This window comes from Aptenodytes forsteri, unplaced genomic scaffold (assembly GCF_000699145.1).
Source record: "Aptenodytes forsteri isolate BGI_AS27 unplaced genomic scaffold, ASM69914v1 Scaffold354, whole genome shotgun sequence".
In the NCBI taxonomy this organism is placed as follows: domain Eukaryota; kingdom Metazoa; phylum Chordata; class Aves; order Sphenisciformes; family Spheniscidae; genus Aptenodytes; species Aptenodytes forsteri.
Window position 1 is genome coordinate 781,737 of NW_008795043.1, and position 19,839 is coordinate 801,575.

Here is a 19,839-nt window from a genome sequence, read left to right on the forward strand (position 1 = left end):
GGACAAGGGGGGATGGCTTTAAACTAAAGGGGGGTAGATTTAGACTAGATATAAGGAAGAAATTTTTTACGCTGAGGGTGGTGAAACACTGGCACAGGTTGCCCAGAGAGGTGGTGGATGCCCCATCCCCGGAAACATTCCAGGTCAGGTTGGACGGGGCTCTGAGCGACCTGATCTAGTTGAAGATGTCCCTGCCCATGGCAGGGGGGTTGGACTAGATGACCTTTGGAGGTCCCTTCCAACCCAAACTATTCTATGATTCTATCGTGATGGAATCTCAGGTAGTTAGCTTCAAATCTCATTGAGTCTTGTAACTTCTAGATGGAAGAGACATTCTAAACACTAGGAAAATGCTGCTTTTATTCACCACTAATCTGGGGAAAACCTGCTTTGTTGGGCGTAAGTATTAATGTACAATACACTCTAAAAGTGCTCACCTCAAAAGCATCAAATTCTACAGGCAGAGGAACAGCACAATCACCTCTATGATGGAACTGAATGCACCACATTTCCTGCATGCATGCAGGTTTCCATCACTTTGATAACATCTACCAGGACCATCTTACAACAGACTTGATTATTCAAGACAATCAGAATTCTCAACCAAAAGCAACATACCTAGAGCACTGAGGCCTCATGTCCTCCCTGATATTTCTAGTAATGAAATGCTTAATTAAAACACCATACACACGACACCTTACCTTTGACGCCATACGCATGAACAGTGAGTTTTGATCCTCTGCTGTTCTCATCTTCTCATTTTTGACTAAATCCTTCAGGGTCATACTATCATCATCGTGAAAATACCTTACTCTTTCTTTATCTATATGAGTAGGGACCTGGAAACAAACATATTGAAAGTAAATATTAAACCCAGTGAGAAAGATCAACTATAAAATTCAGATCCTAATAATTTCAACAAGTTTAAAGAATCATGAATCAAGCTAAGCACATCTGAAACAATTGGGCTTGCTGCTTCAGTTGACCTAAGGAAAAGAACATCTTCCCCTTTCTTCAATTGGATCAGTACATCTAAATAAAAATATAGCCTCTTCCCACAATCACTATATCCTTAAGCTATCAGAGCTATAACATTACCACTCAGGAAAGATGTACAGTAATTCACTGAAACAGTTAAGTATGGAGAATGGAAAAGAGCATTTAAGCTCACAAAAAAGGAATATTCTAAAAAGTAATCATTATTTACAGAAGCTTTTGAATTGACAAGTCACAGACACTACTGAAACACATCAATTGCAGACAGTACTGAAAACTTGTATAAATGTGGTAGCTCTGCTGGGAAACGTTGCCATCTTAGACAGAGTGCACAAGAGAACAGAGTTTGTCCTTTAGGGCAGGACTAAACTAAATCCTGAAGGAGCATAGGGAATGGTCATTAACATAAAGCAAGATGGCATTTTCCAAAATGGAAACAACAGAAGGATGACAAGCAATTCCTCATCCTCTTGTGCCTTTCACTCCTCCATAGCAGTGTTACAAACTGATCTGTCCTACTAATCAAGAACATGCTTGCTAGAAATATGAGGTATTGTCATCTCCTCTTACCCCAAGAAGATCAAAATATTAGTTTATTTACTGTTGCAAGCAATTATCCTAAGAATAAAACACTGGTCCAGCCTCCAAGCTTCTCACTGTTCCCCAAAGCACTTTGTTACAAAGATTAGTTCATAATTTTTATTATCAGCAGTAGCATTATTTTTGATCAGAAGAAAAGGAAAATTAGCCACTGAGTCCTGAGTATCTCAGTAAAATCTTTCTTATTTTGGAAATATTCACCTCTGCTAGTCTTTATTATTTACATAACTTTATGTAATATAAACTACTTGGCTAAGAGACTGTGATAACTTGAAAAACTTACTTTTCCTTGAGTGGGCATTTAAATAAGCCCTAAAGTGATCCCTAGGGAAACAGTCTGAAAATAAACTTCTTATATGCTTAATAAATATGTACTCTAACACTTAATTACAATCATCTTCTGAAAGGAACTTTTTAACTACCTATTGACATTCTGATGAGACACTCATTAATTATGGCATCATAAAAGTAAAACTACAAAATCATTTCAGAATTACACTTCAATACTCACATTTGTACAACTTACCATCTGTCGCTTTCTCCGTCCTCCTTTTGGCTCCTGTGGTTCAGTTGGTGCGGTCACAGGCCATGCCCTTCCACTTTGATCTGTTCTGACAAGGACCACTTGTTCACCTTGAGAGCTTGAAGCCTGTGTCAGGTTTTAAGATATATTTTAAAACAGATGATACAGACAAAACCAAAAGAAACACCTAATCCACACTAAATAAATGTTTAAAATCCTAAAGAATAAATAACAGATTCTTTACAATTTGCATGCTCATTATAATTCAAAGCAGACAGTATTACCTTACACAAGGTACTCTTTTCCACATTCAAAATGCACAGAATATTAAACATATACTCAGCTAGTTAAGTGCAGAGTTAACAAATCCTTTCCAAAAAGAACCAAGTTTGTATTCTTGGTTCTTGCTCATAAAGCTTCATCCCCAGAAGAAATACAATGCTTCTGAAGATTTAAAATAGATAATATTGAATGCATATACACCACCACCATTATAACCCCCCCCCATTATAACAGTGTATTCCTGAAAACCATCTGAAAAGCTGCAGCACGTTACCACTTCTGGGCTTTTTGTGGACTGGGGCTGTTGGGTTTTTTTTTTTGTTTGGTGTATTTTTTTCCTTTCAAAACTTGGCTAACAAACTAGCCAAAACATTAGCTATTGCTTTTCAACACATTACATTAGATCAGACTTTTGTTTCCTACGCTGCACCTACCACCAGTACAGATCACTTTTATCACAACGTAATACTGAAATTTTTTTAATCTTGATTCTAGGATATGCAGAATAGGAAATACAAACAGCTCAACACAAGTATCTCCCTCTATGGTGAAGAAGAAACAGGTGAGTAGATGTACATTGATTATTTAGGTCAAAATAAATTATAGACTGAGGCAGAAATGACAATATTTGAATCATCTGTGTGTTGAAATATATGGAAACAAAAACAAGCGTTTACCTGATACATGCCAAATAAATCATTTGCCTTTGGATTGCAAACACGTTCAGTCTTGCATAAACTACACTTGTACTTAATTACTGCTTCTACATACCAAAAGAAATTTGGGAATTACGAGGAGGGTATCTTCTAAACCTGACTAAACCAAGCTCTTGAGGTGCTGGAGATGTGAGGTGAGAGGCACACACAGGACAGGGCAACAAGGGAAGCTTTCACACACTTACCCTTGGTCCTCATGGTGGAATAGAACCACCAGTTCATCTCCTGGAAGAGCAACACAGTAGGGCACAAGCAATCCAGATTTCGAATGCGTTGAGGACAACTATTGACACAAATGCTAAACAAACTGACTAGGAGTGTTGCTCTACTGAATTTTCTACTCATAAATTTAAAAAAACAGCCTAATCAGGGATGTGGAAGTCAACAGCTGCCTTGGCTGCAGCAACCACGAGATAGTGGAGCTTGAAATTCTAAAGGAAGTGAGGAAGGCAAGTAACAGAATAAAGAAAAATCAGTAGGGCACAGCAATCCAGATTTCGAATGCGTTGAGGACAACTATTGACACAAATGCTAAACAAACTGACTAGGAGTGTTGCTCTACTGAATTTTCTACTCATAAATTTAAAAAAACAGCCTAATCAGGGATGTGGAAGTCAACAGCTGCCTTGGCTGCAGCAACCACGAGATAGTGGAGCTTGAAATTCTAAAGGAAGTGAGGAAGGCAAGTAACAGAATAAAGAAAAATCCCTGGATTATAGGAAAATGGACGTCAGCTTATTCAGGAATCTGCTTTGCTGGATCTCATGAGAGATGGTCATGAATGACAAAGGTGCCCAAGAGAGCTGGTTGATCTTCAAGGACAACCTCCACAGAGGATGAGAAGGGTCCATTTGATCTGCTATCTGGCTAAACGGGGAACTTCTAACGAAGCCCAAAAACAAAAAGGAAGCTTACAGAAGGTGGAACCTGAGACAAGTTACCCAGGAGGACCCACAGAAGCACTTTCCAGGCATGCAGGGGTATAATTAGGAAAACCACAACTGAAGCTGAAACTAGCAAGAGATGCAAAGAACAAAAAGAAGGAATTCTATGAGCGTACTGGATATCCTTCTACAAGCAAGGACAACACAGGTCCGCTGCTGAAAGAGAGGAAAGACCTAGTGACAAAGGACACCAGAAAGAGGCTAAGACACTCAATACCTTGCCAGTCTTTACCAGCAAGGTATGCTCTCAGGCTTCTCAGGCCCCAGTGCCTAGCGGCAGAGTTTGGAGGACAGAAGTACTACCTGCAGGAAAAAAGGATCAACTCATGGACCACTTAAGCAAACTGGAAATATGCCAGCTTATGGATCTAGATGGGATGCATATATTACGCTGGACAAGAGGTCTCTCCCTCTCACATCTGTAGAGTAGTGGTGATCAGTGGATACCCCTGGAAAAAGGTAAATTTATGCAGTCATCTTCAAAAAGGTGAAGAAGAAACACCTGGGGAACAACAGGATGTCCACCCTCACCTCAGTCCCAAAAAAATTACGGAACAAGTCCTCGTGGAAGCCCCTTCCAAGCACAAGAACAGCAGCAAGATGACTGGGAACAGCCAACATGGATTTGCAAATGGCAAATCATGCCTGATAAATCTGCACTCTGCGGTGAGATGACTGATTCAGTGCACAAGGAAAGTACCAGGGATGTTGTTTGCCTTGAAGTTTGCAAGGTTTTCAATGCAGTCTCATAGTACTTTTGTTGCCAAATTGGAGGGATGTGTAGACTGCAAGATGGGTGGGAAATTGTCTGGATTACCAGGCTCAAAGAGTAGTTGTCAATACTTCAAAGTCTAACTGGCACTCCTCATAGTTTAACTAGCACATTGTTACAGATGCCATTCCTCAGGGGTTGATCTCTAGCAACACAATTTAACTTCAACACCCTGGACAATGGAACAGAATGCGCTCTTGGCAAGTTTGCTGAGGCACCAAATAGGGATGGGATGGGGACATGGTTGATAGACTTGAGGGTAGGGTTGCCATTCAGAGGGAGCTCAACAACCTGAAAGAATAGGCTGACAGGAACCTCAAACAAATGCTACATCTTGCACCCGGGGACCATCTCATGCATTGGCAAAGGTTGAAGACAGACTAGGGGGCAACTGTAGAAAAAAGACTTGGGATCCTTGGTTGACAGCACGTCAAAAAGCGAGTTTGTGAGCCAGCTAATCACATCCTGAGCTGTGTTTTCCATCTCATAGATTAGAATTCTCATGCCTTTGTATAGAGGCCAAAATGCTACCCTTAATCACGAACATGCAATTTATTACACCAATTTACTATCCATAGAAGAATTGCGAAATAGTCATTTTCAAAAGATCCCATAAACTAGTAAGATTACAGAGGGAAATGAGCAACTGAAACAAGCTTAAAGCATTCATTCTCCCAAAACTGCTCTAGCTCCAGACAAAATACAGTAATTCTGAAATAAGTCTTATTTTTTTTAATGATACAAGTATGTAGCCTTGAAACACGGTTGAAGTAATCAGTTTTGTCAAATACTAACAAATGTATATAGAAAGTTATCATTTCCCCCCCTCCATAAAACTAAACAGAAATTAATTTCTTGTAAATGTATTTTCAGATTAACTTCTTTTATACTATCAGCTAGAAGTTTTTCAGCAATTTTCTACTATATATTTTAATATTTAACATCATTACAGATACAAAACAGCCTGTAAGCAGACTTCCTGTGTTCTTTATATAGAACATAATACAACTGCTTATTTTCAATGGATGTAGAGCTTTGCAAGTCTCCACATCGCCTTTGCTTTCCTTGTAATCAACAAGTATCAGTAAGAAATCTTTTATTCTTAGCAAAAACCAGTTTGCTTAATGTTATTATTGTGGTCAACAAGTGCTAACCTGTTAATGAGACAAACAGCGCTAAATGCACATCTTACCAGCTATTTCACAATTACTATTACCTGACAAAGCACGGAGACCTTTTTTATGACCTATAAGCCAAAAAAAAGATGATTATGTATTTTCTTTTTTCTTTAATATGCTTATTATAACTGGTGTAAGAGTTCAAAACTTCTAAACAGGAGCTACTTGACCTAGAAATAGTGCAGTCAACTGAATCCTTTGCCTGACATACATCCTCTGTTTAAAATGAATAAAGACCAATAAGAAACTTAAGATAAACGGTGTCATTTTCCTGTCATTATCTCTATCAGCATTCTGAACACAATTACTTTTTGCAGTACTGGAGTTCATAAAGCACTATGTCCCAGGACCCAAACTAATAGAAGGCAGGACCCAGAACTAGTCCTCTGGTTTGTTTGAGTTTTTTAAACTTTCATTTCAAACTTGAAAGGCAGATCACCACTGAAGAGGTATCACAAGATCCACGTCACAACTTACATAGGGATGCTATCATTAAAAAGTGCATGTCCATTCTGCATTATGCTCCTAATCTCTACTTCAGTTGAAGGGTGGAAGAGAAAAAAAACACCAACAAAAACCCCTATTAGTTATGACTGACAGTTCTTCTGAGATTATATTACAAAGAGGAAAAACAGAACAGCTGTGAACACATTAAATGCTGGATATCAGAAAGAAAGAAGTTCACAGAGTGGTCCTTACCATTAGACATAGATACAGAAGGTTAATATGAAAACTACTGGTAATGTTGATTTTTCTTTATCAGAACCCATGAAGCAAGCTGCCAATTACCTGGCTTCAGTTCAATCTGTCAACCAGTGACAGGTGAATGGATAGTAAAATCACTATCACTTGTATGAGCACAGAGAAGATCCCTCAGTTTCCTTGTACAATAGGAACATTTGGCCAGATAGTGTAAATCCTTATTATATTGGGCATCTTCAGAACTGTAAGACCAGAAGCAAACACCTGCCTCAAGGAATTACCTACAAGTGAGCTCATCTTAGTTTGGACAGAAAAGTGTAATCCCTGAACTCCTAGTCTACCCTTCAGCACTTAAGATCTTATGGGCACCTCAGTTTTTGTCAGTGGAGTTCTAGAGTCATATTGAGTTATGCTTCCAAGCATGCCCAAAACTGCTCCATTTTGTCAGAGACGGATGGCTTAACATCTATTCCATATCCAAACCCAATCAGAATGCCTGGACTAAGCACCCTTATCCCTAAGTTTTATCCCTGGTTGACTTAGTTCAGATCCAGTGCTTATTAACACTCTTGAGTTCATTAAAAAGGGCTGCGGCCACAGATTTAATTCAGAAAAATATACCCTTTTGTAAAAATATTCTGGAGGAATATCGTTCACTCATTTAAGTTCAATGCAGCTCAGGAAGATTACAAATATATCTCCCATGACTTCTCTACCCACCAAGCAGAGAGGAGGAGGAGGAGGCCTGGAATACCTGTACAGCAGGAGTGAAGAATAGACATGGAGGACTCATTAAGCCAGACAGAATTTATCAGCACGTATGAAAATGGGGCATTATCATATAGCTCAGTGATGAAGGCACTCCCATGGATTCCAGTCCTTCAGACAAAATACCAGGGAGCAGAATGAATATATCCATTTCCCAAATGACTGCTTAAATACTTCATTACACCTCAGCTATTGCAAACTCCATTTCTAGGTACTCAGAGTTGCAGCTTACACTGTTGTTGCCAGCTGCCTACAAGTAAAGCACAGGAGTGCTAAGTGCTGTTCCCTATCACTCCCTTCATGCGCCCAGCCCTCAGTCTTCCCATACCTTCATCTGCTCCCACCAACTACCTTCTTGTTTGGAATGAAAGTTACTACTTTTTCAGCTGATGGACGTCCGTTCAGATGATGGATGTCCTGTCAAGAGCCAGGTCAGCTTAGCTCCCTCCAAAACAGGGACAATAGCACATTCCCACTTCATAGGGGTGTTCTCAGACTTAAATAAAGATACACACACGCACGTATATATATATAAAAATAAAAAAAAGGCAGAAATTCTTCACCAGAAAAATAAGTATTTAACTTTCTGAAAAGAATAAAAAATTAAAAAGCCTGAGAGCTTCTTGATTACACTACAAAGTTGTTTAGGTAAATTGGTTGATTAAATTAGAGCAAATAATGGGGACATCACTAAATCTGGTGATATTAGGACAGCCTTTGTCAAATCTTATAAACAACTTTATTAATCTCAATTTGAAGCCTTTTTCCACCAAACAACTGATGTCTGCTTTACATCTGCCATCCTGACCTAATGAAAGCTTGTCCCAGAAACCCCAATAAAGTCTGAAAATTCTGTAGATAGTGAAGTATGCTAGCTTACAACAGCTTAATTACATTTTTCCCAGAAAAGTCACACAAAGGTTCAAGTTATGGACCAAAAAGCTGTCTAGGTAAGCCAAACTTCACTCTTCTATATCACCAAAGGCAAATCTCATTTTGCAAAGCAAACCAAGATGTCCAACACTGGTCTGGCACCAATAACAATAATGATATTTTCAGAGAATATACATACAACACTACTTATTTCCAGCATCAGCCAGATACGTGCCTCAGCTGTTACTTTTTCACAAGATAAAGTGTTTTCTCTCTATTGGGAGGGGATAAGGGAAGAAGCGGTGATTCATCGCAATAGGGAAAAAAGGCTGTGTGCCTCCACCCCACACTTGCCATATGCTAAAGGTCAAACCTGGCTAGAGATAGAGACAACCCAGGGCGGGGGGGGGGCACTGTGTTTTCATGTCATCACTATGCTGTTCAGACAGGTGTGAGACCTAGTTATTGCTACAGCATTAAAAGCACTATTAATTTGAAAACATAACAACAACAACAAAAAACCAATCAGCATTAGATGAGCAAAGACAAAGGACAACAGGGTGGAGAAAGAATACAACATGAGCAAAAAGCAGCAGGATGTACACCACACTTTTAAATGGGATATAAATGCAAATGGAGTATTCTGAATATAACAACAAAGAGGTAACCGATGCAAGTTGCTAGGGCATTGGTCATTTCTTTCTGTGTGTAAAAAAAAAAAATACAACCCAAACAAAATATGTAGACATGTGAATATTGCTATGCTTAAACAACCTATGACTTAGCAAGGCTCAGTACTGTGACAGTAGAAAAAGTTTTAACAGTTGAAGGAGCTGGGGAAGAGGAATACAACCCACAAAATATGTAGACATGTGAATATTGCTATGCTTAAACAACCTATGACTTAGCAAGGCTCAGTACTGTGACAGTAGAAAAAGTTTTAACAGTTGAAGGAGCTGGGGAAGAGGAAACTCAAAGAAAAAGCAAAGTTTTAAAGAACAGAATGAGGGGGGAAAAGTGTTTCCTAAGGAATACTTCACTTGACAACAAGAAACTCACCCATCTGCAACATTTGGTTGAAACAAGCACAAAACTTTATTTGAAATGGTGGAAAAGACAAATACACTCACAGGCTAAATATTTTAGACTTAACACAAGATAATCATGTCGAGAAAAATCATAAAAAGAGCAGTACGAAAAGGTAGAAAGGAAACAGGGAATAATTTTAAAAATGTATACACAGCAGATAGGGAAAGCAAAGATTAAGTTAACACCAACAGAACATATCATAGGAAACATGACAAATGCCCTAGTTCTTTAAAGACTTGGATAACTCTACAAGTTCGGAAGCTGAAGACAACCACAGATGATGCAGTGAAAACTCAAAAATCCAGAGCATTGCTAATTAGTCTGAAACGAAACAGACCTTTGTAGAAGCAAAAAAAACACCTTGTCCCAAACCTACCAAACCCATGTGGCCAAGCAGGGATACAGCAGCTCTCCCAAGAAGACTAGTCAAATCCACATGCAGAAGGGGCAGCAAGTAAGAGGAGTTGAACGAGTGGAAAGACACGCCTGACTGGGGATTTCACATAAACAGGACCCTTCAGAAATGGTTACTTGTTAGATTATTCACTGAAAACTGTGAAGGGGCCTGCTGCCCCTATGGAGTCTCCAAAAAGATGGTGACTTCATGTGAATCAGGTCCCTCCTTCCCTACATCTTTGTGTTGCTGAGACAAGAAAAGGGATGGAATTTTCCACAAAGAACGGCTGCAACTTTTCATTCCCAGTCTCTAAGTTTTCACCTCATTGTATACATGACTTTTCAAAAAGATAAATCACTAACGACAATAGACATTACAACAGCAATGCTGCAGCAACTGCACAGAATAGCAAACATCAGATTCTTATGTCAACTTACAAGCATCTAATTCCTTTTTAAAACATCCATCCCAAGACTTAAGAGTCTTCACTAAAATTTTTAAAATACAGACATTTCAAAAAGGATGCCATTGTTAAGCAGCCTATTATTTTCCCAAAATGAATGGAATTCACAAGGTGTTCTACATGTAAGAAAAACAGACTTTATATGCCTTTGAAGACGGGCTTCAAAATGTTAGATCCTAACAACAGTTGCACTTTCTTTTTTCTTCTCGTTTCTGCATGCCACACAGCATACAGGCAGTAGAAGAGTATCTTCTGGATCTGAACCATGGAATGAGTTGGGGGGGGAACTTAATAAAATAGAGCTGCCTCTGTAACCATTCAGATGTTTCTCCTTTCTCTTAACACATCTGATAACCAAATTCTTCACTAAGTTTCCATCCTCAGGAGGGTCAACTGTTTCACTTCAAATATTACACTCCCCATAGGCTGCTACCAAACTTAAAATACCTGGCTGAAGATCAAGCAAAAATACAATACAGTAATCAAACACCTAAACCCCAAATTTTGCAAAAAGCCTTTTGTAGACTGAGAGAAGAAAAATGACCAAATCTGCCCATAAATGATGTTTAACTTCTGACCTAAAAGTATGACTTTGGACATGCTTCTGGAATGTTTTAAAGTAAAAGTATCATGTTTGATACAGATATCAATGGTTTATTTCCATGTTTAATCATCATCCACATAAATAGGCATGTTTCCTTCCCACCTTTTTACTGTTTAAAGGTGCTCTAGTTCTGCCTCAAAAATCACTTTCTCAGCTTCCCAATAAATGTCATCCCATGAGGTCCTTCAAAGTTGTCTACTTATTCCAGCAATAAGCAATTCACAATTGAACATAGCACTAGAACATTTTGTTATTTTAGCATGATATAAAACTCAGTAGCTGCCACCAAACACTACACTGCTGTTAAGCTTCTGTTTTTAGAAGTAGTCCTCTCTAGATATGATCTTTTCTCCAGGTGAATGCTCTGATCTTGGGGATGCAGAATGGTTCACAAACCAAGTAAACTTATGTTTTGGGGGGAAAAAAAGCATTATACTGGAACATATATACAAGATGTATACCAGTATAAGCTGACTTGTGTGGGAATACTTCCATTTTTCCACATGCAAGACTTCAGATGGCCTCACACCCTATTTGGGGCATTACACTTCAAGAAAGACACAAACTTAACAGGAGAGAAACTGGAAAAAAGCAGGAAGAATGACTAGAGGACAAGAAAAAGTTCTTTAAAAAGAAAGAGCTGGAAGAGAAGGAAGACAAAATTAGGGAACACGTGCTGGTAGGTTGCAAAGACTCAAAAGGTTTTGGCAAACAGAATATGTGATGAATAAGAGGAAAACAAAAAGGTTTAAATTGCAGAAGAAATGCAAGTTAGGTATTAGAAAGGTTCGTCTAATATTAAGGACCGTAGAACAACAGTACAGTTGCCTAAGAAGAATATAGAATCATTATCATGTTGTTTTTTTTTTTAAAAAAAAAAAACAAGAAGAACTAGAAAACTGCTAAGAACCATAGATGTGTACAATGACTAGAGAGGGAGACAATAAGGTATTAGTAAGTTCTAATGACAGATTTCAGCAGGCTCTCATTTACACAACATGAAATGATGCAGAGGATAAACATTTAGATATAATACATACTGAATTCTTTGAGTCAGAACCCTACAGCTGACAGGTTTTTGTGGGTTTTGTAAGTTTCTGAGGGTTTTTTTTCCTAATTTCGAAGAGTCCAGAGTCCTGACACAAGGCATATGAGACTGACCATAACGTATTTAGATTTACTATTCCAGAGAAAAAAAAAAGGCAAAAAATTATAGTAATATTTACCACTAGAAGACAAAGTAAAAAAAAAAGAAGTGGTCCATCAAAGAGAAATTAAAAGGAGCAGATAAAAGGATAAAATAATTATGGACAGCAGGAAGACTAACGTGAAGTCATGTTAGAGACTAAAAGTAAATGCATACTATGAACCAAGATGAATCCAATGGATCAAATATGCCAGACATGATTATTCAGAAAAGTAAAGATGTTATTAGAGGTAAAGACATCTTTCAGAAGTCAAAATCCTGCCTAAATAGAACTGAATTAAAAACACAGCAAAAATTAAAAAAGTTAATTGTATTAACATAAAATGGCAAGGCAAAAGTTGATTTTGAGGAGGACCTTACTAACAATAAATTCTAAAGCTATTTCTAAACACATCAGAAGCAGAAAGCTTTCTGGTAGAAAAAAAAAGATGATCAAATGGTTACAGCAGTATCAGAAGATGACATTTGAATAATAAATTATTTGCATTCTAAATAGAAGATTTTCCTATTCAACAACTTTTTTTTTTTTTCCCCTTTTAAAAACAGAATAAACTTTAGGAATCATCTTTAAATCGACATATCAGTAAAAGGAGTTTTCAAGCAAGCTGCCATGAAGAGATGATTTTCACTAGAGCTCCCAAAAAGAATTCCAATACGTAATGTCCACATCCTTCAGCATGCATTATATCACTTAAATAGGTCTCAGTACAAAAAATAGAGGGTGGCAATTACAACATAAACCTTTAAAATGTACCAAAGGCTGATTCTGGGAATTACGGGGTGATGCATCCAACATTTGTTATGGACAAACTCACACAAGCATAAGAACAGAATTCCTCTACACTTGAACAAATGTGGCATACTGGAGAGAGCCTTTGCAGGGAAAAGCCATGACTCACAGAAATACTAGACTTTTCTGAAGGACTTAAAGGAGTGTGGATACTGATCTAGCTGAAAGACTGTACTTAAAACTCATTTTATCTGTTGATATTTTCTTTCCACATTTATAGACTTGCATTCCTACAACTATATGACATGGTATACACTAACACCTATGTGCCATTCAGCATAGCACAAGAATGGAGTAACTACTTTCTTGTCTACTAACAAACTGTGAAATAGTCCAGGAGACCTTACAAATATTCCCAGGAACTGTTACCACCTTTCATAAAAGAGGCAATAATAATCTTTTTGTGCTTTATGTAGAGATTCACTTGAGTCTGGCTTTTTGCTTCTGTTTTAACTTGCTTTTAATATCTGGAGAGTATATTATTTCTTCGTGCAGTGGTATGGTATTACAAGCTTACTTTAAACCTCTCAAGTTTCTGAATTAATGACTTATTAAATAAGTGTTATTAAATATTAAACATATTAAGCTATATTATAAACAGAAATGTTGGTGATAGTAATATAATAATTATTCATTAATAATTATCATCAGATATATTATCTCTATTTATATAAGTACAATATAGGTTTAAAATATATTTATATTAAAGTACTTTAAATATGATACTTGTTATTAAATGTTAAAGTTGAAACTGGAGAAGAAGCTCAGTCACTAACCCTGAGTCTTGTGATGACTGCTACACAAACAATATAATTTACAGTCTGAAACAAAGAAAGATAGTGTGTATTTACAGAACAAGAGGGGAATTGTTTGTTGCCATTAATTAAGGAACATGAATTTTTACTTCAGGCCAATTAAATATGCAAAGTACACAGTTGTTCTCACCAAACGTACAAACCGCTATATAGCGATTAACACCCAACTGAAGAAAACAAAGCAAGTAAGTCTGGTTTTGAAAGATAAATGCTTTAAATTAAATACATAAATAAATAAAATGCAGTTCTGAAAAAGATTTTTGAACTCTCCAGAGATGATGCCTGTTCCATAATCCAGCAGGAGGAAATGGAAAAGCTCTGCCACCAGGTGCACAGCTTAATTTGAGGAACAGACACTGGAATAGCTGAACAAAGGGAGTAAGCAGGCCAAGCATTTGAGATAGGATATACTCAATTGGAACTGGTTTTCAATGTTAATAGCTAAAGAGAATAAAATATATTTTAAGAGTCAGTATATTGTGGGATAGGGAGCAACTAGAGCTAGGAAAAACAAACATTTTTTTTTTAATTACTGAGCCAACAAAAAGCTGCATGCTGCATGAGTTGAGAGCTGTTTGCAAATGTTTACCAAGAGCTACACTAAAGTGGTACAAGCACAGTGAAATGAAGGAATAACAAAGCTCAGCAACAGTCTTCAGCAAGAAACAAACCTCTACAACCAAATGCTAGCTATGGACAAATTAGATGCTGGACTAAGCGTACAACCCGTTTCCTTTCTCTTACAGTCTATGGCCAATGGAAACGCTTTGAATATTGCCTTATTCCTCTATCGGAAAAGTCTGTCCTTATAATATCAAATAAGTGCCTAGAAGACATCTAGCACTTCTCAGAGTGCTGGATGTAGCTATTTCTTCCATTCGCTGTCTCCTGTTCTCTTCCGTTACTCTTTCTTCTCCCGTTTCAGTTACCCTTCTGTTAGGTTCTCAGGTTGCGTTTACACACAATCACCACAGTTATCGGAAGGATGAGTCAATCCCATTTAGAAGGAGCAGTCTGCCTCCTTCAGTGCTGGCTATTTGTAAGGGCACATCTCATCATTGAGGAGTCAGTGTAGTCACTACCTGAACTCCCCATGTAACATAGGTTTCAAAGCACCTAAGCTACCCTTCAGGCTCTGCCATTTGTTGTGAATAATAGAATTGTCAACTTCGAGGTAATGCTTATAAAATCAGTAGGTAGACCATTCTCCACAGCAAGGCCAAGGTTTGGATCTCACAGCAAGATGAAATTAAAACGGTCACAGGTCTGTAACAGCAGTCCACTGTATAAAACTTGTATCTTTGATTTGGGTTTCTTATAGCAGAACAAAATAAGATTAAGAGAAATAGCAGCATGAGGAAGGGAAGCAAGAGCAAACTTCTACCTAGGTTAAAAATTTAGTATTTCAAGAAAGACTCAGTAAACATAGCAATAAGCATCACTATTACAACTTCAAAAGGTATTAAGCTAATATAGAAATGGGATTAAAAAAGGTTTTACAAGATCAGAAAGTTGGTCTGCCATAATCAGAACGGACACACACAAAAACCTCGAATCAAATTCAGTAAGAGTTGTACTGCCAGCCTGTGGAAGTAAGATTGGAACTAGTAATATGTAACTTGCAGCAGCTTGTAATGTGCCCGGTGATGTGCCTAGTAATGGGGAAAACTAAAGCAATTAAGTCTAACTTAACAATATTGGATGACAGGAAGCCACATAACCTTGCAAATACAACTTTTAAAAAAGGTCTAAATGTGCAGTTTGATATTTTAAATTGTTAGCTGCACTTTGAAATGGTTAGTCACTTAACCATACCATCAATGAGCCACTGTAGGTATGGGATATAAGAAAACTAATGACTAGATGGCTTGTTTCTATAGCAAGAACATCTCATACAGAACATATATACTCAGACCATAAAAAGAAAAGTATTGCAGCATGTTGGTTCTTAAGTCCACAAATTCCTGTTTATTCATATCAAAGACAGAAATGTAATATAAAACTGAGAAGGTGATAAGCAGAAGTTCAGCATATGTAAATAAAAATAGTATTTACTTAAGTAAATATAAGAATTTAGTAACAAGTAAATAAAAAAGTGCAGTAAAAATACTGCAAGAAGTTTCAAAAAAGTTCAGGCCTCAATATTCACTATTTAGAAAAGAGATTTACCCTAACTCTGGTATATGCGTTATTCTCAGAGACTGTAGTATCAGAAAAGGTAATTTTACAAACTGAAAGCAACAGATTAACCCAACCAAAAATAGTAATTCAGGCATATGAGGGAGCTTAATAATGCATTTTTATTAGAAAGAGAGGTAATCCGATCTGAAAAATTATTATTATTGAAGGAGTATATGTAGAAAAGGGTCTTCAAAAAAAAAAAAGCAGAGGAAAAATGTGGACAAAAAGATTCAACTCTGCATCCTTTTAAGCTTCTGCTCATGTATATCCATACCCTCAAGCCATTATCACTGCTGTTATTTTGGGAGACATCAGAAGAAAGCCAAACACTTGAAAAAGTAAGGAGCCTATAACAACATCTTACCTAGACAGGCAGAACAGAACGGTAAAGCTAATACTGACATTGGTAGTGGCACTTCCATTCCAGACACCGTTGGAGAGCTCCACCCTCCACAGCCATCACTGCAGCACCCGTGACGAACCTCTGTAAAAATCTCACGCACACAACTTTGCAAACCATGCTGCTAGCTGAAAGTATCTCGTCATCCAGATGTGCTGGCCCAAAGCCAAATGTCTTTATTCCTTTTAGAAGGATGGGTGCCTAGTTTAATTGCTCCTCTTAAACAGCCTGTTTCTATAAAATGTTTCTGCTTTATGTTGGTAGCAACAGCTAATGAGACCTAACATGTAATTACACTAAAGACCAGGTGGTCCCAACAGTCATTGGTTGATCAAATTCTCCTTTCAAAACCTCATTTTGAACAAAATAATTGTGTTTCATTGCTTAAATATACAAAATTTATTGTTAATTTATGGTTCACACTTTTATAAATGGTTTTATATGTAAATTATTTTAAGTCCAAAAAGGTTTAATACCATGTATTTACCAAGGCTGTGCAAGGACCAAGAGAAGCATCAGTGAGGTTCTACCTTTCCATTTCAGATGGGAAGTATCTACTGCATCAGAAAGGCCTTCCAGGAATGTTTTTGCTTTTGTTTTTTCTTGGGGTTGGGGGGCTGTCAAATTGGTTAAGAAAACCAGAATTTACTCCAAGGAATCACAGTGAAAGAGTAGATACAGCAGTAAAAATTTGCAGAAATTCAACATAGTACTGGGAGAAAAACAGAGCTGAAAAAACAGCACCATCAGCTACAAGTGCTGGCACTTGGATACGGCTTTTGCTTCCAGTATCAAAGCGTACTCCAAAGCTTTTGTATTATCAGTTTGAACTCTAAGAAGTTTTATCTGCTCTGCCCTTTTATACTTGTTACATCTACTGAAACCAGTAAGATACTTTACATTATTTAGTTACTGATACAATTTCTCTAGTACTTTTTAATTGCAAAAAACAATTTCCTATAAATTACATTCAGGAAGTTAAGCCACTTTGTCTTAATATGTTTTTGTCTTATAAATAATTGTGTAATCTTCTTTTACTGACATCAACAAGAGTGTTCACGAAATACACTCACCAGAAACTGCATATACCTATTATTTTTAAAAAGTATGCACTAGTGATAATTAAGGCTGTTCTGCAAAAGTATGCCCACTTTATTATTCCCTGTTCCAGTTAGAGCTAGTCAACTCTTCGTATGGAAAACAAACTTTTGCTGAAGAAAGAATGGCACAACCATCCTGCAGACAAGATTCAAGTGTGATGGAACAGCAGGAATTAGAAATTATGATGAGCTGAAAACATCTGAGAGTAAACAGGCCAACAGCCATCTGTTGCTGTCTCCCCATCATCTGAAGTTCCAAATGAAATCAGATTTTTATTGTGTGTTTAGTGAGAATTATTACTCCCCAGCATTCTACTTTTTATAAAAGTGTCACAGCTATATTTTTCTGAGAAGCAGTTTTAAATAATTTTTTAAATTATTCTTTATATATTGTAAGTCTAAAAGCATTACTACAACTGTATTTAAGTTCCGCATTGGGTATGTCACAATTAAAGGCCACTCAACCATGTGTTATTAAAACATATTACAGGTAAATTTTGAAAACCAAATATTTTTATTGCAGAAGAATATCTGTGTTTATAGTCTCAATTCCCAAATGTAAAATTAAACATGCTGGCACACCTGCAATTTTGCATGTTAATTTTCAGGGTGATTTGGGGTTTTTTTTGTTTGCTGTTGGTTTTGGGGGGGGGGTTTAAAAGAAAAAACAACCCACACATCAGAAGCACTGATTATTTTTCTTCTTTCTTTCACTTCCTATTCCAAAGTATTAATCACTATCTAAATTTTACATGTATACACACATATACACAAACACACAGGCACACACACACACAACCATACCACTTTACTTTTAGATAACTGGCTCTTTTTCCAAGGAATCACTGTCATTTTTAAGGTATTTTTGAAAAGGCCAATCTTGAAAACACATGAAAAATAAAGAAACACGCTCATTTTTCCCTATTGTCATTATTGGAACCAATAGAATATTATTTCAGGTTTGTTCCACAACTGATTCCTCTCAGCTACTCCTAATGTCATATGGTTTACTTATCTCGGGATAATAACTGTGCTGTAAATAATTTGTCTGCATAAGATCCAGCATATTCCATCCTGTCTCTCTTAATGCAGACTATACGTAATGATATGCAATGGATGGTATTTTATCATAAATAGGATTATGAGGTAGAAGCCAAGCTGTCGTATTCAGTTTCCTTTCTGAAAAATGGTGTTAATTCTTCAAAAAGAAGAAATAAAAAAATAAAATATTCATTTATACTGAGCTAGTTTCCCCAGAATTCTCTCAGTCTGGGTACTAATGCATCTTGGGGATCCAAATTAAACATTAGACCTTCAATACATCAAAATTTATCTTCAGATGTAGTTTGTAAGAGGAGGTGTTGGAAACCTAATCATCCTTATTATTTATACTCAGGAAGAAGAATTAAATAAAAAAAAAAAAAAGCAGAAGCATTTCAAGTACGGGAAGCTCTTGATATTATGAAGGTTTTAACTAAAAGATGAGCCCTACTTATGCCATAAAACTAGCTAAACTAACTTTTCCTTGCACTATAAATCTTCTCCACCTGAGCTGCACAAGCAATGGTCTGGAGAGTGTTACTCTTACAGATGCAACAGGTAGCCTAGAAAAAGTTTTCTCCTTTAAAGCAGCACCATGTCAGTCAGATGCCTACTGTAAAGTGAAATACAGTGCCTGCCAAAATTGAAGACTTGCTCTACAGGTATCTTTCATGCCCAAGAGGCTTCACAGAAGCACTCCATAACTTTCATTAGAAAAACTTTAGGAGATTTTTTCTGAGTTTTTTTGCTCTATCTTGAGGAATATATGTATCTTGTGGAATATGTATTTCTATGGGGTTTTTTGCATGTGTGTGTGTGTATATATATCTGTATCTATCTCAATTACTGTTTTATTCCTTATGCTTTAAATATCTTTATTAAATGAATCATACTAGACTGAAGGCTGATGGACTTTCACAGAAAATTCAGTTGTTCAAGAAGATTTGCTATGCTGAAATCATACGCGGTTTTCTTACAAATTTCTCAAATGCATGACAGAAAAGCCTGTATGTTTCTCTCTACTTTTTCAGAATTTCACTCTCTTCTTTTAAATACTCTATGATAGTATATCCTCTACCATGTTATTTTGCTTAAAGTACCACCTTCTACCTTTCATTCAATTTTGTATTGATTTTGTATTTTAAACACAATTCATCATTATTAAGAACTGTCTCTAGCAATTGCTCAGCAGAGACTACTTTCTGTTTCCTGCATACTGATTAAGTGCTATGGAACACAGTAACAGGCTTAGGGTTGAGAAGCTTTTTTTCTTACAGGCCATACTTCATTTTGAAATGAAAACAGTTTCAAAAGATGCATACACTTCTACCTCATTCATCCACCACCATGAACTGAGTCTAGATTTACCTAATTTTGTATCATGTCAATATACTTCCT

The 19,839-nt window shown here is 36.9% G+C and overlaps 1 protein-coding gene across 1 annotated transcript in view; it reads right to left on the reverse strand.

Annotated features, from left to right (window-relative positions):
• Window positions 1–19,839, reverse strand: part of CWF19L2 (CWF19-like 2, cell cycle control (S. pombe)) — a 76,986-nt gene that overhangs the window by 31,335 nt on the left and 25,812 nt on the right. The window contains exons 10-11 of the mRNA XM_009276952.1: window positions 2,123–2,245; window positions 702–839 (exon numbers count right to left, since the gene is read on the reverse strand). Of these exons, the coding sequence (XP_009275227.1) occupies window positions 702–839; window positions 2,123–2,245 (261 nt within the window). The remainder of the gene's footprint in view (window positions 1–701; window positions 840–2,122; window positions 2,246–19,839) is intronic.